This window comes from Cucurbita pepo, chromosome LG04, assembly GCF_002806865.2.
Source record: "Cucurbita pepo subsp. pepo cultivar mu-cu-16 chromosome LG04, ASM280686v2, whole genome shotgun sequence".
Taxonomy (NCBI): domain Eukaryota; kingdom Viridiplantae; phylum Streptophyta; class Magnoliopsida; order Cucurbitales; family Cucurbitaceae; genus Cucurbita; species Cucurbita pepo.
This window is the reverse complement of record NC_036641.1, coordinates 1,855,223-1,876,258: the sequence shown is the minus strand read 5'-3', so window position 1 is coordinate 1,876,258 and position 21,036 is coordinate 1,855,223. Positions and strand designations below refer to the sequence as shown.

The 21,036-nt window shown below is 37.5% G+C and overlaps 3 protein-coding genes across 4 annotated transcripts; 1 reads left to right on the top strand and 2 right to left on the bottom strand.

Moving 5' to 3' along the window:
- The first annotated feature begins 742 nt into the window (after positions 1 to 742).
- LOC111793243 (40S ribosomal protein S5) lies at positions 743 to 2,846 on the top strand. Its single transcript, XM_023675032.1, has 2 exons — positions 743 to 846; positions 1,965 to 2,846. The coding sequence occupies exon 2, from the start codon at positions 1,970 to 1,972 to the stop codon at positions 2,591 to 2,593; it is 624 nt and encodes a 207-aa protein (XP_023530800.1). The 5' UTR covers positions 743 to 846; positions 1,965 to 1,969; the 3' UTR covers positions 2,594 to 2,846.
- A 265-nt stretch (positions 2,847 to 3,111) lies between these two features.
- Positions 3,112 to 10,006, bottom strand: LOC111793242. 2 transcript variants are annotated; one of them, XM_023675030.1, is made up of 6 exons: positions 9,727 to 10,006; positions 4,482 to 4,685; positions 4,072 to 4,188; positions 3,824 to 3,973; positions 3,681 to 3,739; positions 3,112 to 3,434 (listed from the first exon to the last, which is right to left on the bottom strand). In XM_023675030.1, exons 1-6 carry the CDS (start codon positions 9,889 to 9,891, stop codon positions 3,299 to 3,301), a joined length of 831 nt encoding a protein of 276 aa, XP_023530798.1. In that variant the 5' UTR covers positions 9,892 to 10,006; the 3' UTR covers positions 3,112 to 3,298. The 2 variants fall into 2 exon arrangements, with proteins under 2 accessions (XP_023530798.1, XP_023530799.1); XM_023675031.1 differs by having other exon boundaries at positions 4,482 to 4,712; positions 9,727 to 9,836.
- An 8,394-nt stretch (positions 10,007 to 18,400) lies between these two features.
- On the bottom strand, positions 18,401 to 19,393 carry LOC111792707 (peroxidase 41-like). Its single transcript, XM_023674267.1, has one exon. The coding sequence runs from the start codon at positions 19,391 to 19,393 to the stop codon at positions 18,401 to 18,403; it is 993 nt and encodes a 330-aa protein (XP_023530035.1).
- Positions 19,394 to 21,036: the final 1,643 nt, after the last annotated feature.

Here is a 21,036-nt window from a genome sequence, read left to right as displayed (position 1 = left end):
ACAACTCAATCCAATTCTACATTACTATTAATAATATTATTAAAAATTAAGAATATTTGATATTTATTACCGACGTTAGCGGTGCACTATAACTTGTAAATGTTTGATATTTGAGTTTCACGAGATTTTAGTTATTAATGTAATATTTACCGTGGATAAGTAATTTTTTTTTAAACAATAAAAAAAAAACTCGATAACCTAATTCAATCACATTATGGACATTATATTAATTAATTATGAATATCAAATTAAAAACTAATTGTGAATAATAATTTGTAGATTTCCTAATTATAATATGAAATCAAATTAGTAAGTTAATTATTTATAAAAAAAAATTAGCTTGAAAATATTTAAAATTCTTAATAAACAAATAAAAGTAATTAAATAATTTTGAGGTTATTTCTAAACAAACAAAATTATAATAATATTTTAAAAAATAGGGACAAAATTTAGATATTTTTTATTTATAATTTAACATTTTTTTTATTTAAAGAAAAAATTATAATTTATCCGCTAACCCAATTAAAATAATACAAAAAAAAAAAAAAAAAACCAATATTTTATTATCAAAACAAAATTTATAATTTTAAAAGAAAATTTGTAAAATTAGTTTTTTTTTTTTCGTTTTTTATAAAAGAAAAAAGAAAAAAGAAAAAAGAAAAAAGAAAAAGAAATAAGGAAAGGGCATTTATGTAATTTAGCGCACAAAACCCTAATTGGGTGGAATTGGTGGATCGTATTTGTAGCTCATTCCGCAACCCTATAACCTTCCGTCCAGTCCTCACTCACTCACTCTCAATCCTCTCGTAGTTGCCGTTTCCTTCTCTCCTTTGCAGCCATACTACGGTAAGCCTTTCTCACTGCCTCTATCTCTCTCTAATTCCACGCTTATGTTTGCGAAAATCATACTTTTGATTCTATAAAAAGCTGTTGTTTGTTGCTGTTGCTGTAGCTATTTTCTTTTTGGGTCTTCTAGATCGTTGAAATTCCTCAGAATTGTTGGTAGCTTTCACGTGTCAAGCAGTCGACTTGTTTTTTTTCTTCTTTTGCAAGTAACTGGTGGGTTTTTCGAGTTTTGCTGTTTCTAAGATTTGCAGGAATTGGTTCAAGTATATGTACTTGAAATCCTAAATGTGTTGTAGTTCTATTACTCTTGTTCATGTGTGTTTTACCTAATTAGTTGTTATTCAGAATGTAAGTGGTTTTGTGTTGATTCAATTTGAACTTTGGTGCACTGCTACGAATTTAGGGGGATTTCCCCCTTTTTTTTACATAAAAATACCTTTCATGAATTGGTATGCACATATGATGTCTTTTACTCGCGAATAGCAACCACAAGGATCTGATTTTTTGAAACTAATCTTCTATGTAAAAGTATGAACCTTCAAGGGACAGTTCCTTTCCTCAATCCGGTGTAGATATGTTGTCGGGATTAGTTCACTTTCTTGATATAAGCTAATGAAATATGTGGATAAATTATAAGATAGTAATCCTGTGTAATGTCGTTTGGACGAATATGTTAGCAATGTGTGTTTGTCCGCATCTACTTTCATCCTCTTGAATGTCTCATATTTTGTTACCACAATCCATGTCACCTTACGCTATGTTATCATCCCCAGGCCATCATGATCTTACATGTGATGTGCCCACGTTTGCTAAAAGTTATTTAGTTATAAGCAATCATGGTGAAGATGAGACATGCCAGATAGTTCCAAGTATTTTACGTCATGGTTTCACTATTTTACTTGCATGCATTTGTATCTAATTTATTCCCTGTTTGTAAATACATTTACTGACAACAAGTGTCCTCACTCTTGGATGATAATTTTGCCCATTTTATTTAAGTTAGACCAGATTGCGTTTCCAATTTGAACAAGGGAGAGAATGAATTTTCAGGAGTTCAGACATGCCTTATGTTTGTACTCAACTAGTGCTCACTTTTTCTGTTATTTTATGTTCATTAGGAACCATGGCTGTTGAAGTTGATGTGGTAAACCAGGAACTGACCCAGCCTCATCATGATGTGAAGCTGTTCAACCGGTGGACCTTCGATGACGTCCAAGTGAATGATATGTCTCTGGGTGATTACATTGGTGTTGCTCCTTCCAAGCATGCCACCTATGTTCCCCACACAGCTGGGAGGTACTCTGTCAAGCGGTTCCGAAAAGCTCAGTGCCCAATTGTGGAAAGGCTCACAAATTCTCTTATGATGCACGGTAGAAACAATGGGAAGAAGCTTATGGCTGTCAGGATTATTAAACATGCAATGGAGATCATTCATCTTCTAACTGATCTCAACCCAATTCAAGTCATTGTTGATGCTGTTGTTAACAGTGGACCACGTGAAGACGCCACTCGAATCGGTTCAGCTGGTGTTGTTAGGCGTCAAGCTGTGGATATATCCCCTCTGCGACGCGTTAACCAGGCAATCTATCTTCTCACGACAGGTGCTCGTGAGGCTGCCTTCAGAAATATCAAAACCATTGCAGAATGCTTGGCTGATGAACTTATTAACGCAGCGAAGGGTTCATCTAACAGTTACGCCATCAAGAAAAAGGATGAGGTCGAGAGAGTTGCAAAGGCTAATCGTTGAGGTTATTTCTCAGTGTTCGTTCTACATTGGCACAGCAAGAGTTTTCTCCTTTTCTTGTGTTTACATTCTTCTAATGAAAACACTATAGCCTAACGTGTTCTGTTTTGTTTTTTTTTTTTGTTGTGACAATTCATCTCTATTTGGTTTTAGACTTGAAAGTTTTGATATCAATGCCCCTTTCATTAGAACAGGCAAATGAGCATTGTAACTTTATTTCCATTTACCTACCATTAAGAACTACTCAATTGGATTAGATCACGATCAAAAGTGGTGTAAAGTACCATTTGATAATTAGTTTGTAGTCTTTGATTTTTTATTCTTGTTTTTCTTATCTTTCATTGTATTGTTCTTAGGAAAATGTTTGAATTATTAATCAAATTTTAAAAACAAAAATAAACTGAGAAACTCAAGTGGGTACAAACGTTTTAGGCTTTAAACGTTTTATGAACACCAACTTTCTCATTTACCAAACACAAACTCAAAACGTTCCTCATAAATCTTCATCTGAAATTTTTTTGAGAATTCTAACCTGTAAATGTACTTACCACTGCAGAATTCCTGATTTGAACAGTAAGGTTTGGAAAGGGAAATTGGCCCTCTTTGAGCAGGCAGGAGCAGCAACTTTACAACCAAAATTAGGGAAAATATGTAATAATCTCTGTCAAACAATGTATTTACAGAATTTGGAGAAGTTTCTTCTTATTCTTAGTCGAGATAAAAAAGAGTAACGATTTTTCGGAGATTTTTTGCCTCTTGACAAGTTTCCATGAGCAACCTACTATCATGAAATGCAAAGCAAATGACTTGCTGTACATGCGAAATGATGTCCATATTGCATAACCTGCACAAATTTCAACAAAGGCATTAGATGGAACATTCAAACTTGAAACATTTTGAAAACAATGTAATGATATACATTTACAAGCAAAGATACGCCAAAATTCCGTTATCTCATTTGATTTTAACTTCAGTTGCAACCCGAGGTATGTCGTTGGAAAATAATTTTACGACGACTTTCATGGACGATCATGAATAGAAGAAGGGTTTTTTTTAAACAATGTAATAATACATTTACACGCAAAGCTACCTGCTAGCTTCTATTAAAGGTAGATGATCGTTGTAGGGCTTCTCTATCACATTCTTAACCTACAAATGCCAAGATAATCATGATAGATAAATAATTCAATGAACATAACAGACCAACCCAATTGAACTCATCAACAAACTTACTTTGGACAATAATTCCTGGCTCTCAGGAGGTTGTTTCTTCAAACTTTGTGGCAAAATGACAGTAAGCAGTTCTGGTTTCTCAGCCCTCAATGCACCTCTGATAACTGCTGCATTGGTTCCAGATGCTCCTGAAGTATAGATGTGGTTTTTCTGCATACAGAAGTTATCAAGCAATATGAAGTTTATGTACTCATCAAAAACCAAATAGCCCTTCAGTATAATCATTGACATTAGACCACATATCCTACCGTTATAACCATTGCATAGCTAAGAATCTCGATGAGTTCTTGATGCAAGAAACCCATATTCCGAGTTCCAAAGAAACCAATGGATCTAGGACCTTGTTGTTGAATGGCCAATAACTCCTGTGAAAATAAAAACACATTGGGACTTGAAAAGAGCTTCACGCAAGCATTAAAATGGAGAAATTGTGGGCACTAAGAGCCAAGACTTAAAGCTTTATAAAAGGTCACCCAAAAGAATTACTTCCTCAGGAAATTCTAACATTTGCAAATGCTCAAGTCATGCAGGAAAAAAAACTTCAGATTCAAAATGCATTGGAAGAAAAATATAGCCCATTTTCCTTTTAATCATCTTTTTCCAGAAGATGGCCAACATCCAACATAAGTATTCGAAATGATCGTATCTTATCACTCACCTGTAGATAGTCAACATCAGGAACTGGTTTGAACTCGGTCACCATAACTGATCCTGATCCTTCCACTATGGACTGAGCCTGGGTTGGAATTTGAGTGCCTGTCTTCTCATCATTAAACCCAAATCCAAACATCTGCGTTGTATTCTTCGTCTGATGCACGTAACTATCTCCATCTTTATCTCCTTTTATATGCCCTTGGATGCACTATAACCAGTACATAAAAAAGATCCCCTGATAGTAAATCATTAGTGAAAACCAACTGCCCACAAATGTGGTGAAGTAGAAACTCGCTATTTATCCATGCCAACTCTAAAATAGTATCAATACTGAACAGAAATTCCAATTAGAAGGTTGAAGTGAATCAAGTCAACTGGGAATAAAAATCTGTTCAGATAACCTAACAAGATAAGAGCATCAATGTTCCAAAAGAGAATTAATGATTGACATTGCATATGACAGATGCAAAGATTATGAAGCTGCCTAATCATCATAAGTCATCAAGGACAAATCAGTTACAGAAAATACCAAGTTAATCACAAGTTGTTATCAACTTTGATACCTAAAATACGCCATGCAAACAAATTAATCTACACTAGAAATATTTACATGACATCAGCATTTAGACGGGATAATGGATAAGTTTGATTCCATAAAAGTTGTCCTAGAATTATGTTCTTGCTAGAACTACAAGTATAACCATGGTTGATTGACAAATAAGATTAGGTCTGTGTCAACCATATTCAATCAAAATTCAATATTTTCAGCCTTAGTTTTTGGATCTTGACAATGCATGGGTAAAATCCTCAGCCATCCGCAACAATCAACAAATAATAATAATGAAGAAAAAATTATGTTGATACTTTTTAAGAAAAGAAAGGTGTTTTGGGACCAATTGCTAAAAAGAAACAAATTGCATGTGTAGATTTTGGATAGTTCCATAGAGAATCTGATTTTTTTTTTCCCCTTCTCATGGTGTAAATAGCTCCCCCCTTTTTGTGATTATGCCCTTCATTTCCTCTTAATGATCCAATTGGAAGAATTTGTCGTACTTCAGAAGTCCAGGAGATGAGACTGTCATTCCTTTTCTTTTGTATATTCATTAATGAAAGTTGACTTTGTTACTGTTCAAAATGAATATAAATTTATCTTATGAATGGGTCAACTACTGAACTTTATAGAAAAAAAATATAACATCCGTGATTTATCTTTGATAAAGGGTAAACGTCATTTTCTTGAAAACAAAGCTGATAATTCTCAGGGATCTCTATGCAATCCTCTACCCATCTACCCTCTTCTTGGCTGGAAATAAAAACCTCGGAGAACATATCTTTTTCATCACCTAGCTTTCCCAAATGTTTATTAGAAAACTCAGCCTTGGTATTGGTTGTAGAGCAAAATTTCCCCTTTCTTCTTTTCAGAAATGACTTTTCCAGGATCTGTCTCTAAATCTTCCACGAACTCGACTGATTTTGCCCTTTCCTCCATCTGTCTGCTTTTTGAATTTAGAGGGCAAATCTGGAAAGGCCCACTAATGCAAAGGACTTCTACTACTTTTCTTGGCAGTGGTGTCTACGTCCGTGTGGAGCTTGAGGGAAGACTATGATCAGTCATGGGGGGTGTGCAAGCAGTCTTATTAGGCATGTGATTCCAATTTAGGCTGAAGCCTGAAACCTCTCCCCTTAACCTTAATAGTCATGGGGGGTGTGCAAGCAGTCTTATCCGGGTAAAAAAATAGTGTCTGATGGGTAAAAGAAATCTTCCCTTAACCTCCACAAATCTATCGAGTTAGGACCTGACCTTGTGGCTGCTTCAGACGAAAACCCACCATGAACTTCAACTTTCTTTTTGGCCAACAACCAGCCAAATTGGAGCGTACTCACATGGGTGGAAAACACCTGGTCTCTATTAAGGAGTTTTCACTTCAGCGAGGATGAATCCACAGTAATTCCCTTACACTTTAATAGCAACTACTAAGCACTCAATGAGGGAAGAGTTTTGATCTGCACAGTCCACAAAACCCCAAAGCAATCACCTATTGCCTTGAATGTGGCTCGGCTCCATAAATGCAGGGGAATGTTTCTGAAATTTATCCAATCCCTGTAAAAGGTGACCACTGTAGTTCTCCTGCGCCTCAAAGGGGTCCCATCTTTCTAACTTCACTGTAAAGGCTCCAAAAGTAACCACCCTACATTTGTGGCTCATAGCCTTGCATACTTGTCGTGGGACACAACAAAAGGGCTTTATTAGGGAGGAAGGGATAAATAGTGAAAGACTCCTCCAGCAGTTAAGGGTTTAAGAAATTCATTGGTAAGGGTTTAAAAAATTCTTGCCCAATCGTTGTGGAAGTCTATTCTAGTAATAGAAAACAGTTTACCCACTTAAATAATCTCCTTTGTGCATCATCCTTTTAAGAAGACCAAGAAGTTGCTCTGGTGGTCCATAACTAGGGCTTTTTTGTGGAGTTTGTGGCACCAAATAATCAGGTTTTCATGGGTTGGAGACTAATTTTCATAGTGTTACCGATACCATCCTTTTTCTACTTTTTATTTGTGCAAATGAACATCAAAATTTAAAGATTATTTGATTATGTCTCAAGTCTCTATTTGGCAATATATTGTTTGTTTTTTGAGTTCAACAATAGCGGGGTGTAGGATCGAATCATTGATCTTTGGGCTGATTGGTGATCATTTTTGTAATCCACCATGGGTGGTTGGAAGTTTCCTTCCTCTCTTTATAACTCTGCTTATCCAACAAAAAAAGAAAAAAACTAATAGAAAAAGGGACAAACTGTCAAAATGAATGCATGTGCGGCATGCATTAGGAAAAGGATGAAGGAAATTGACAGTTTTAGGATCTTTTACCCTTAGAAGTTGGAGGTTTTCTCCAGAATCTTGTTGAATCATGAAATTTCCTTGCTTTTGATTTTATGAACTAGCGGTTGTCTTACAATTATGTAGAAGACAAAACAATTGTTTGGACGGCTTAAGTAACTATCAGTTTTGAGAGATTTGTTAGTGAAAGGGATAAAAATTTGCAGGTGAAAAGATAGATATCATCTATCTAATAGAGCACTTGCTCAAGGGATGACAATGTGTTGAGTTTGGATGCAAATTTCCAGATTGCTAGTTATAACGTTAGTGATAGTTTATGAGTTAATCAATCCCAAAGAGTAAATTATTATTAGAAACTATATCCAATAAGTGCATTTTTCCATGTTTTCCCCTCTTTCTTTCACATAAAATTTGACATGTGCGACCCCAAATTTATTGTCGCTGTTAAAACAGAACCCTAAAGGAGATGCCTATTTCATCAACTTAGCAAGTCTACTAACGAAATTAACAGTTCAAGGTTTTGCTATGCTCTAGATAAAAACAAAGTTGACCGCAACAAACATATATTTTGTTGAGTTTGACACTACAGAAAAAATTCAAACATCTGCTCTTTAGAACATATATATATATATATATATATATATATATATATATATATATATATANAATGTCTTAAGTGGTTGAACTATGGCTTGGTTGGCTCTTCCAAATATATTTTAAAAAGATATTTACAACAATGGAAACCATGTGTCTTTGTCTCCTTCATTGTGTTATTTGTGCCTAAATGGTGAAGAAACTAATGATTACCTTTTTCTTAGTTGCCACTTTGCAGGGAGAGGGTGAGATCAGTGCCTTAAAGCTTTTGGTCTTAGTGTGTCGTCCTTAGAAGTTGGAACGAGTGGTTGGTAGAAGCTCTTAATGGCTAGAAGCTTAAAGGCAAGGCAATTGTTTTTTTGTGGAGATGTGTTGTTCGGGAGATTCAGTAGGAAAGAAATAGGAGAATCTTTAAGGATAGGTCCAATTCTTATGTTTTGTTTTGTAATAGTGTACAAATTACATTTTATTTGCAGTGTTCTAGAAACAATAAATTCTTTTGCAACTATAGTACTTGTTACAAAAGAATTGGGAGGCAGTGCTTCATTAGTTTTTGTGGGAGGGAGCTCCTTGCCCCTTCGTCCTTATGTTGTTTCTCTTTTGATAAATATATCTTTGTTTATTTAAAAAAATAGAAACCTTCAACATACGTTTGGAGGAAGATCATTGAGGAAAAAATTGGCTTCCAATTTTGGAAAAAAGGTCAGACACTCTCTCTTCATTCTCCAAAAGGCTCTTGAAAAGATACTCTCAAGCTCAAAAACCTCATTTACTCCAGAATGAAAGTGGCAGTAGGCTTTGGCTCTTCAACATACTTTTGGGAAGATCTTTAGTAGGACATTGTGCCTTTTGCTAAAGCAATTATGAGACTTCATTCTTTACCAAGCCAAAAGTATCATCCATCAAAGGCCCGTAGATTTCTTCAAACAGAAGCTGGAATCTTGGCATAAGAAAAAGTCACAAGGATGATGAGATTCTTGAAGGGCATCCTATCTCATATTTTGGCAGATTTCCAACCTAACAAACTCGTCAATCATTGGACTTGGATGAGATCTGGATGGCAGCTAAGTGAGCTCTTTTCTTATAGACTTGAGGATCAAGGGGAAGAGTGAGAGTTATCTCCTTTACAATATGATTTGGAAATACCCGAAGAAAGTCAAACCGTTTCTTTTGGGATCTCAAGGGTCTAATGCTTCCCTACCCTTTTGGTGTAATTTTTCTGGGGTGATATGCCGTTTGAAGAAAGAGTGAAAGGCACAGGATCATCTTTTCTCAACTGTCATTGCTGTAGTTCCATACATTCCATTTGAAATCGGCACTCAACCAACCCCAGGAGCACCAATGAATATCCTAAACCCACTTAACAAATTGAAGAAAAATCGTTTGTTATTTAATGAAATCAATGAATGTCGTACATGAAGCGAACTCCAGATTATCTACCCGTGGACTTCAACAGTTCATAAACAACTGCTCTCAACAATCAATTTCAATATGTAGCAAATAATCCTCTCTATTTCTCAATAATCACGCATCTTCTTTTCTTTGCTACAATTTTAGGGCATAAAGAACCAACGAACTTCTTGAGCATATAATAAACACAAAAAGACGAGTAGCTCCAAGTCAATAACGCAAAATTGGTAAAGAAACCTACATAATTCTGGCAAGTACGGAGAGTCATTCATTTGAACAAGAAATTTGGCAAGACAAAGCAATCAAAATCCCGTCAACCACAAAAGAAGAGCAGGAAAATGGAAAAACAGAAAGAAAGAGATAGAAGAAAACAAGAAAAGCGTATGCGGAAATAGAGAGGGAGAAGTTACCAGAGGCGTATGGAGAGAAGTAGGAGGAGGGCGGCGGCGGCGGCGTCCATTAGGGCTTGGGAAGAGGAAGGGATTGGAAAGGTTAATGAATCTAAGAGAAGGGGAAGAAGAGGGGAAAGGGAAGAAGACGCAGCAGAGGGATAAAGATGATGAAGAACAACTCATCCTCTGGACCTCTCTCTCTCTCTCTGTCTCTCTCTCTCTCTCTCTCTCTCTCTCTCTCTCTCTCTCTCAACAAAAGTTATTTCGCTTTGCTTTGCTCTCTTCCAGATTTTCTCTCTCTTCTCTCTTTGCTTTGCTCTCTTCCATAAAAATGTGAATATTTATATTATTATTATTATTATTATTTTCATTTTTTTATGAATAAATACCCTTCTACTTTATCATTTTATATATATATATATATATAATAAAAATATTAAAATTTGTTGTTTGAAGTGTTCGTATGACTCGACCAACTACCCGACCCGACAGGATTATCCAACACAAACAAAAAGATTGAGTTGGGTTTAATTTTTTTTTTTTCGGTTTAGGGTTTAGGGTGTATTCGGGTTAGTTTGTGAATTGACATTTTTTTTGTCGGGTCAATTTGACTAACTCGAAAATAAGATTACAATTTAAGGCCCGACTTTTAAGATTATTATGAAGATTGAGAATATTTGACGTTTGTAATCGATGTTAGTCATGCGTTATGACTTGTGATTGCTTAATATTTGAATTTTATGCGATTTTAGTTAGTACTGTGACGTGTATTGTACATTAATAATTTTTTTTACAAAATAATTAAAAGAAGAATAATTCAACAACGAGAACGAAAAAAAAAATAGAGGGTTGAGTTGGGTTGGGTTGGAAACTCTGCTCGAGTAGATCTGATCTGCAAGGGATTTCTCTAATCTAACCTAATAAACTCTTAAATTGGGTCCGGGTTTTATTTTCTTCGATGTGTTGGTGCAAGTTGAAATTGAACCATCTATTAAATTGAGTTGAATCCAATCAATTTGGTGGTTCGGGTATTTGCAGATTAATTCAATTTTTTCTCTCATGGAGAATTGATAAATAGTTGGTTCGGTCTCGGCATAATACATATTTATCATCACCTAAACTTCTCCAAAAACATACCTAAAATGTTTCTCAATCTTAATTTTAAAAATTATTGACGCCAATGTCTTCGATTTATCTCCTTTTTTAAGTTAGGTGTCGGCGAAAATCTTTTAGAACTCTTGGAAGATGAATGTGAATTGCGGATGCTGAAGCTCGACTCATTGTGACACCACAAGCAAAACCCACGAGTAAATGAACTTGAAGCCACTAATAATTTTACGATTTCGTTCTGGATTCTGTCATTTTTTTTTTTTGTGGGGTTTTAGTTTCTATTTTTGTTCAAATTCGTTAGATTCGAGTGACGTTAATGTATAATTGATAGGGAAAAATGATGCATGTTACTAGCCAGTCACATTCATGCTAGAACACCATTGTAAAACACTGTATATCATCGAGAACAGGTTGCCAGAGAAACCTCGGTAGCTAATGATTTGTGTAAAGAAGAAGAATTTTTAACAAGATCCACAACTCAGTAACTTCAACCCAACCCAACCCAACACATGCTAGGACACAGTTAACTCATTTTAGCCTTCATCTAGCATTGCGTAGCTCGACTTCACCCATTCGTGTGAATCAGCACCAACAATCATAGTGGGATAAAAGCAAGATGAACCCACGCCATCAACCATCAACACGCCAATCACAACAGGCAGACAAGTACCACAGGGACCTAGGGCACAGTCAGCAGTTAGGGCGATAGGGGTCAGAGGAGACGATAGACCCCTCTGCAAGGAGTGTGGTAGGAAACATTGGGGACAATGCTTCAGGTGTGACCCGGAGGGCCACATTGCTATGAATTGCCTACGAAAGTGTATGAAGAACCTAGTTAATCAACCAAGAGGTCTAGGTAGTGCAAAAAGGTCTATGCAGACCCGCTCCCAAGCCGGAGCGTACACTTCCACCAACAGAGACGCAAAAAATGCAAGCATAGTAGCTACAGGTACCTTGTCTATTTTGGGACATCTTGCCCTAACTTTGTTTGATTCAGGGTATATGCATTCCTTTATATACGTTGCATTCACTAGTGTGACAGGATTTTAGTTAGGGGATTTATTTCATGCTCGGTTCGTTAGGACTCGAACAGAAGTAGACTTGATTGTTAGGAATAAAATGAAGGGTAGTCAGATATCAGTATTATGATTGATTTTGACGTAATAATTGGAATAGATTGGTTGGTTGAGAACCATGTCAGTACCAATTGCCATAGAAGTGTTTTGGCCGCCATTAAGTATCAACTTTAAATTCAAGGGTCTTGCATTAATGTTATCCCCAAAGTAATTTTCACGATGAAAGCAAAAAGATTAATCCAGTAAGGAGCCTGAAGTATACTAGCCAATGTCGCAATGACAGTGGTAAACGAATTCTCTAACGTATTTTTGGAGGATTTACCAGGGGTACCTCCTTCCGGAGCTGTAGATTTCAGCATAGAGCTTAAACTGGGTACCAGCCCTATCTCCAAGGTACAATTTTTGTAGAGTCAACACTTCATCGAACCCTTGGACACCTTAGATTAGATCGGACTAGTGGCGTACTAGCTAGCATTACATCTTACTTCTCAGTGGTGCACAATGTATTCCACGTGTCTCTGTAAATACTTGATTGACCTAACATACGTGATAGACTATGAACCTCTACAGGTAAATGCAGACTTAAGTTACAAGGAAATGTTAGTAAGAATCCTAGCCCATGAAGTAAATGTTTTACGTACTACAGACATTGCTTTTGTCAAGGTACCATAGTAAAACTACCGGGTGGAAGAAGCTACATGGGAATGGGAAGATGAGATGAGGAAAAAAAATATCGTGTTATTTCAAGATTATGGCACACGAAAGTTCTTTTTGCCAGTGTATGATGTTGTGGCTGAAAAAATGTACAAAGTTTTTTGTGAGTCGCTGAAACCAGTGAGGATCTCAACCAACCACGTGCCTTCCTTGACACCCATACCGTCCTCACGTTTAGACAACTGCCCCTCCCATTTCAAGTGATAAGGAATCGCTACAAGGAAAGTAAGATTCGAATTACCTTGTTGATCAAATATCTAAAGGTAAGAACATTTGTTTGAGATTTGAATGACTCCACAAGCAAGATCGATCATGTCGAGCTTAAATGATTCTAAACATACAACCTAAACTACATAGAATTGCAAAGAAACTTAGTCCTAATGATAAGGAATCACTTCAAGGGAAAGTAAATTTCGGATTAATGTGTTTATTACATAATTAGCCACTGTGTAAATGTAACTTTAATGTGACATGAATTGTAACATCTTGTGATAATTTAAACAACGTTTTTTTTTCCACATCTTTCTAGAAGTTTATATTGCATGATTGATGTCTTGGTTCATATCATTTGGGTCTACATAGGTTGAATTAGATGCTGAAGAACAAATTTGGGCCAGCTCTAGGAATATCCCGTGGCTCCAGCCTAGGCCTACCTAGTAAGTTGTTATACTATTTTCTTGGTTGGATGAATTGTATGGTGTATGATGACATTTGTTCATGGTCTCTACACGCGTCATAATTATGATTGTTATGCGATACTATGTTACGCTATGTTTATGTTGTGTTATTCCAAGTTTATAAGCTATGTTATAATGTGATTATGTCATGTTGTAGAATCATGTTTATGATATTAATAACTCTAATGCATAAGCCTTCATACACTACGTCATTTAAGCTATGTTGATACAAAAATTTGACAGGATTTATGTATGCATGATTCAAACTTGCTATATTATTAATGAATGAAGGTTTGATTTGCATCATAACTTATGTGCTATGAGAACCTTATGCATTTTTGTATGTCATATGCATCGAGATACTTCCTTGCTATGATTAGTATGAATACGTACCTTACGATATTTATGTTTGTCATGATGTTATGTTGCAGGTCCTTTTCCTTCGTGATGTCCAATAGCGTGAGCATGCGCTAGCCCGACGAGCTAGGCCCAAGGGTACATATACGAGTCTTTCTGATAAGTCCATGTGCATGTGCGTGAACTGTGTGTAGTGAAGTACTATACATCTAACTCGACCCAGACTAGAAAGCAGCCTAAGGCCATACCATAATGGTGTTTTAATGAGAGGATAGGTCCCTCCATGTAACTCTCGCTCACCAAGACGCGTGATTTATGGTTGTTACTATTAATGTAGAGTATATTTAATATATGAGCAAAAACGTAATTTACATAAATTTGCATATAGTTGAGAACAACTAATAAATATAAATGTCCTTCGTGAGTTCTAAACGGACAAAAGTCAATCCAACCAAAAAGGGACATGGGTCTAGATAGGATCTCGAAGTCTCCAGCTAAGCTACACCGTCGTCTCAATTACACTACGGCACGTCCATCTGGAAAGAAAAATGTAAATAATTTTGATGAGTAAAACGTAGTCTCGTCTATTAGGGCCTCTCTATTGATACTAAGGTGCTTTAGCTAACCTTATATTTTAGATACGTGTGTATGACTCGCTCCGGTCAAATACAACCCATCTCCTAAATTCTCTAGCGGCCTCCCTACCCGATAGTTATATGATGTAAGTCGTTGTTGTTGCCTTTTTGCTTACATCACATATAACACCAATTTCAATCTCTCAAGTCTTGCTTTCAAAACTCTCTTTCGAAATCTCTCTGCCCCCGTTTTCTAAAATTTTCTTCTTAAATCGGGGCCAGAGGCTCGAGCATACGTCGCTTGGCCGTAGGCGACGCAAGAATGAATTGACTTAACTCACTTCTTGGTGGGAAGTGAGTGCCGCAGAATCGCAAGTCCGCTGCCATCAAAAGTGCAATTGTGACAAGTAACACATAGTTCTACGGTCAAGAATCCTCATTGTCCTAACTTAGCACACAGTGCATCGATCAAAGGTTCCGCGGGAATTAGTAGACTAAATATACTCATACACATCTCATATCATAACCAGCTCATAAGCATAAACTAGAGTCATACACCCATATATACTGATCATGAACTCATAATATGTTCACATCTTATGCATGCATTCACGTTTAGTATATTTTAAATTATGACATTCACATATGTTTATCAGTCTAGCTCCTAATCACATTATAACGACCCAGAAAAAAGAAAAAAGAAAAAAAAAAATACTCAGTCGCCAGAAAACTCGCGAGTTTTCCAGTAACCGCCGAGTTTCACAGATCCCACGTGAAACGACAGCCATACCTCTTTCAGCCTTCAGCCCACGACTCCCAGAATCGATCAGAATACCTGCAAACAGAGAAAAGAATGAAAATACGAGAGAGAAGAGAGAGAAAGAGAGAGATTTCGGATAACCTCCGCAGTTTTCAATTCCTCCAACGAGCCCCAAACCACCCTAAAATCGACGCCAAACGCTCAGTTACCACCACGAGAAGGATCCCTAACGAAAGCACAATAACTCAGAGTACGTTTTGTGCCTTTTTGTAAGCACCATTGACGGTAACTGAGGTCGGAAAATTGAGTTTTCCTAAACGTTCTTAGATCTGTGGTTTTAGAAACTTTTGGGCCACTAAACTTCGAGGAAGGAAAGAAGGACGACAAATAGAGAGGAAAAAGAAGAAAGAGGACCGAAATCGGCAACAGACACGTCGCGGGAAGGAGAGAGAAAATGCACCGAAAAACCGACCGAAGTTGGGTAAGGAAGACGAGATCAACGGATCCAGGTCAACCTAAACCCAAACCCCGATAGAGCAGGCCGACTTCTTTCCCCTCGGCCTCTGCCTTCAGCCTAACCCAACTATAGCGGCCCAAACCTCAATCCAGCCCAGAAGCCACGGTTCAGCTAAATCGACCCGAGACCAGACCCACGGTCCAATCGAACCGGCTTGCAACCCAAACACTTGTGGCCTAATCTAGTAAACCGAGGCCCAACAACCAGCTTGGCCCAGTAGCCTTCTGCAGCAGTCGACCCGAACCGGAGTGCGACCCGCACCTTGACCCAATGCTCACCACACGACGTGGCGCGCTTTGCTTCTGCCACGTGGCACACAGCGGCGCGGGCGGTCCCTCGGCTCGACGGCTCCCAGCGGCTATTCGGCTCGGCTACCCTATTTTCAGCCTGGTTTCCATTTCTTCGACCCTCCCGAACCTGTTTTCGGCCCCAATTAAGGTATCCGAGGCCGTTTTAGAGTCGTATTTCACATTTATTGAATTATTTGTAAATTAATTGTGAAATACTAACGGAAGGTGGCGAACGGTGTGATAGGAAACAAACCCCGGCAACGTAGGAGACAGCTCTCATGGAATGAGAGCTTATGTTTAGCTAATTAGGGAGTACTTCGGCCAAGGCCAACCAAGTAAGTGGCCTTACTATAGGATAGGCTAAAGATTGTTTGAAGTATGATGATGTGTGAGTGGGACGTTGTTGTGATGTCTGTTAAATGTACGTTATTTATGTTTCGATGCATGATGTACATGTTATATTTGATGCACTTAATGGCTTCTATGATGAGTATGATGTATGCATGACGATGTTATTAACATGATGATGTTTTCCATGTTGAGCATGTCTTGTGATGTTGTTTGTCATATTGCATCATGTCGTTAGATCGACATAGGACACAACCCTAAGAGTATGAAATGATATTAATGTAAATATCCACGAGCACATGTTATATAGTGTAACCAAGAGATGAGACTAGAGGATTGTGTCAGAAGAGATGTATAATTGAACTTAGAGGGACTTCATGCATATTGTATGTTCATAAGCATAGGGCTACTCCCCCTAGAGATGATGAGTGCGGACGCGCACCGTATGATGAGTGCGAATGCGCACAGGTGCGAATGCACACAGATGAGGGTGTTCATGAGACGCAGGACACTATGGGGTTCGGCTGACCTCCGGACGTCGCTACAGATTAGCTTGACTAGAGGGTCCAGGGGGAGTGCGAGCGCCTTGAGAATTCACACTCGCACGTGTGAGTCATGTGTAGGAAAATACTACACATCCAATTTGTCCAAGACTGGAGGCCACCAACCATTAAGATGATTAGAGATAGATCCCTAGATCATAATTGCATGTGTTTGCATCGAATTTGTCCAAGACTAGAGGCCACCAACCATTAAGATGATTAGAGATAGGTTCCTAGTTCATAATTGCATGTGTTTGCATGACCTAGTGGGGTCACTTACTGAGTATTTCTCGAAATACTCAGGCCGTGTGCCATATTGTTTTTCAGGCAAAGGCAAGGCGCCCATGTACAGTTGACGACGTCATCGTGATCAGAGTGTGGCGCGTGCCTAGAATAGTAGCATATTTGAAATTCCTAGTCTTGGTTAGGATAGGGTGTAGCATTTTATTTATGTTCGACGGTGTTTTCTAATGTTTTAATGTATTTTGAAGTTTTAAATTTTTGCGCTAATAAAGATAGCATTCTCAGAGTTATATTCTACATTAGAGATGAGCATGAGAGGTTAGTGACTATGTGGATATTTAGGTTCGTTACACAAATTTAGAATCGTTACACACATGGTCAATATGCACTAGTATACTTTGTGTTGGTCAATATGCACTAGTATACTTTGTGTTTGATTGTAAACTTAATTTAGAATCGTTTTTTAATAATACTTTTTTAATAATACCGAGTTGGGTTCTTTTCCTACCCGTATCGAATAGAACATGAGCCAAATCTTCTTCATGTAAAATCTGCTTTATTTAGATCGGGAAAATTGTACGGTTTTATGAAACCGTGCTTTATTTAGATCGGGAAAATTGTACGGTTTTATGTAACCGTGCTTTATTTAGATCGGGAAAATTGTACGGTTTTATGTAACCCGTGCTTTATTTAGATCGGAAAAATTGTACGGTTTTATGTAACCGTGATTTATTTAGATCGGGAAAATTGTACGGTTTTAGGAGCAGTTGACAATTGAATCCAATTTTCCAAGTTGGTTGGTCAAAAAAAAATTCCCTTATACTAAAAAGTTATAAAATTTTTATTTTGAAAAATGGATTAAAGTTTACTCATTTATACCAACTTATCAATTAAAAAAAAAAACGATTCTATGGAGGAGGATTAGTTTATTCGTATTATAAATGTATTTAAGAATAATATAAGGTATATGAATAGTTATTGGTATTATAAAGATGATTATTTATTAGTTTATTCATATTTTAAAATGTATTTAAAAAATAGTATAAAGTATATAAATAAATATTATTATTTATTAGTTTATTCCTATTAAAAAAATTGTATTTAAAAATAGTTTAATGTATAGGATCTTAGTTTCAACAATTCACTAGAGTTCAAAAAAATTAATCTAATCGGTTGAAAAATTAACCAACTCAAGCCGATCGCTAACAGAACTCAAGTCCATTTGTAACAAGCTCACCACTGGTAGCTTTGGTACACCATCGAGTGGATTTGATACCATTTGTAACACCATGGGTGAGCATAGTCATTTAAAATTATAAAAAAGAATAAATGAAAAGAAAATAAGAGAATTCAATTATTAAAATATGCAATAACCACGGTTACAGAAAGGATTCTTCCTATTCCATCAATAAACTTACTCCAAATCAATCTCACAAAAAAAAATAGGGCAAAAAAAAAAAAAAAACAGAAACAAAAAAATGGCCTAATGGTTGATTGTATTGAACGCATCGCACCTTCTCCTCACATCTCCTTTCTCGCCAGTTTTCACCTCGAGAACGCTCATCTTCTCCATCGCCTCTCCAAAATCCTTGAAGAATAATGCCTGGTTCCCTGCGTACATCTCCACGAATTTCCTCGTCCTTGGATCCTTCGCCAGCGCGTGATCCGCCGCCGACAGTCCCATTCCTCTCAGCAGATTCTGGTAGTATACGTTGTCGAACTTCCCTGGCGTTACGGGGTCGCTGTACGCCGAACTTCCTGGATTCTTCTCGTAGTCCGCACAGGACTTCTTCAACGCCTCCGCGTATTTCGAATTCATCTCAGGATCTGTTAGTGTGTTTTTGCTGAAATTGAAGAGCCGATCGCTGAATTCCCTGCAATTCGAGAATCCGATTGTGCGTCCGCCGTATAGCGCTACCATTTCTTGAATCGTGAATCCTTTCGCTTCGAATAGCTTAATCAATTCGTCAATTGATTGATTCGGTTTCGGAATGTTACCTTCCACATCTGAAATCTTCGAGACGAGGCTATCTTTTCGCCCTAATTCAACTTTATACGACGGTCCACCTGAGGCCGCGATGAGATCTCTAGTCGCCTGCGCTAACACATCAGAGCAAGAGACGATGCCAGGGCAAGAGAGCTCTAGGGTTATCTTAGCACGAGTGACAACGTCGAAGGCATCACCAGGAAGAGCGTGGTTGATTTCAGCATCGCGCTCGGCGTGGTTGAAGACATTGGATGAAATAAGAACAGAGGCATCGCAGCCTCCAACCAAACAATCGCTGAAGAAGAGGCGCATAGATGCAGCGGCGGTGACGGGGCTAGTAGCGTGCTTGCGAGAGACAGTGTCTTGAACGATTTGTGCGAAGTCAGGGCAAGTTTTGTGGTAATAATCGAGAGAAAGGTGAGAGTGAACTGAGAATGGAAGAGATAGGAAAAGTAGAAGAAGAAGAGCGGTAGGTTGAAAGACGGCCATGGCGGGGTAGAGGAAGGAGGTGGGGGACAACCTGCTTCCTCTGGATGTGTAGTGTTTTGAGGAGGAAGAAGGAAGCAATTGCGGTGTGTGGAAAGTGTCGGGATGAATGGGGGATTAAGAAGGAGATGGAGCATTGGATGGGAGAGATTTTGGGAGATTTGTTAGAGATGGAGCATTGTCAAACATTTAATGCTATTTTTGGTACTTTTATTACTAAAAACATCCTTATATGCTATCAAATTCATCCACCATTGGAGCTACGGGTGTATATTCAACCGAACAATCCGATAGTTCACACCAACCCAAGAACTATAAGGGTTGGGTTGAGTTGAGTTGGATTAGCATTTACCGTAGGGTTGAGTTCATTTTTCTTAATCTGAACTGAATCCGTTTGATTTCAAGTTCGTGGTATTAATGGGTTTAAGTCAAGGACACTAATCTTCGAGTTTGACGCCAGCTAAATACTTAGAGTGTTCGAATGTTTATAATATATATATTGAACTATGTTAATATATATATTGAACTATGTTAATATGTTACAATTTTCGCTCCTAATTTATAGATTGATTTGTGTTTGTTTGTCAACTTTTAATATATTTTATCTATGATTGTATGGGAATAATTGTGGATAAATAAAACTTAAAAAAAAATTGACAACCCAACNTGATTGTATTGAACGCATCGCACCTTCTCCTCACATCTCCTTTCTCGCCAGTTTTCACCTCGAGAACGCTCATCTTCTCCATCGCCTCTCCAAAATCCTTGAAGAANGATCCAACTTGAACCCAACCTGACTCAACTCGAACCCAACCCGAAAATAGAAGGTTGTGTTGTGAAAAGTTTCGGGTTGTGTTGGGTTGGGTTACCCATCCAACCAACCCAAACTTTTGGGTTGGGTCAAAAAAAAATCTCTCAACCCAACCCAACCCGGACCATGGGTACACCCCTGATGGGAGCATGTATAATTACCGGAAGGATGTTCAATACCGAATCTTGATAAGTTAATTCCTGTCGATGTATATTTGTCGGGTTGTCCACCTAAACTCGAGACTATTATAGATGCAATAACAAAACTTATGAAAATAGAATCAAGTCTCAAGAGGAGAATCGGTGTTTTACTACCAACCACAAATTTCATATTGGCCCAAGTACTCATACTGAAAATTACAATAAAAGATTACTCTATCAACCATCATCTATACCATTTCTTGGCTCAAGTCCACCACTAGTAGCTTTGGCACATCGCCTAGTGTGACTCTATACCATTTATAACAACTCAAGCTCATTGCTAGTAGCTTTGGCACACCGCTCAGTGTTAACTCTATATCATTTGTAACAATTCAAACTCACTGCTAATAGTTCTGGCATTAAAGGTATACATTCAACCCGACAACCCGGACCAACCCATCTCAAATTATAGGGATTGAATTGGGTTAATTTTTCTATACTCGAATTGGCTTAGTTCGGTTTTGAGATTGTGGGACAGAACCCTTGAGACACGAGCCGAAAAGAACTTATAAAATAAATTAAGCAATTTAGCATATTTATGGTTATGTGAGTGGCGATGAAGTCTTATTGAAACTACTCACACGCTGGTTTGACTCTATACATCTATTTCTTTATCTAATTATTTTTATTGTTTT

What these genes read in the sequence shown, in the direction of transcription:
- LOC111793243 (XM_023675032.1), top strand. Translation starts at nt 1,970, where the DNA reads ATGGCTGTTGAAGTTGATGTGGTAAACCAGGAACTGACCCAGCCTCAT.
- LOC111793242 (XM_023675030.1), bottom strand. Translation starts at nt 9,891, where the DNA reads ATGAGTTGTTCTTCATCATCTTTATCCCTCTGCTGCGTCTTCTTCCCT. An exon ending in CTTCTCTCCATACGCCTCTG is followed by an intron (nt 4,686 to 9,726) that starts GTAACTTCTCCC and finishes TACTGGTTATAG; the next exon opens with TGCATCCAAGGGCATATAAA. An exon ending in GCCAGGAATTATTGTCCAAA is followed by an intron (nt 3,740 to 3,823) that starts GTAAGTTTGTTG and finishes TGGCATTTGTAG; the next exon opens with GTTAAGAATGTGATAGAGAA.
- LOC111792707 (XM_023674267.1), bottom strand. Translation starts at nt 19,393, where the DNA reads ATGGCCGTCTTTCAACCTACCGCTCTTCTTCTTCTACTTTTCCTATCT.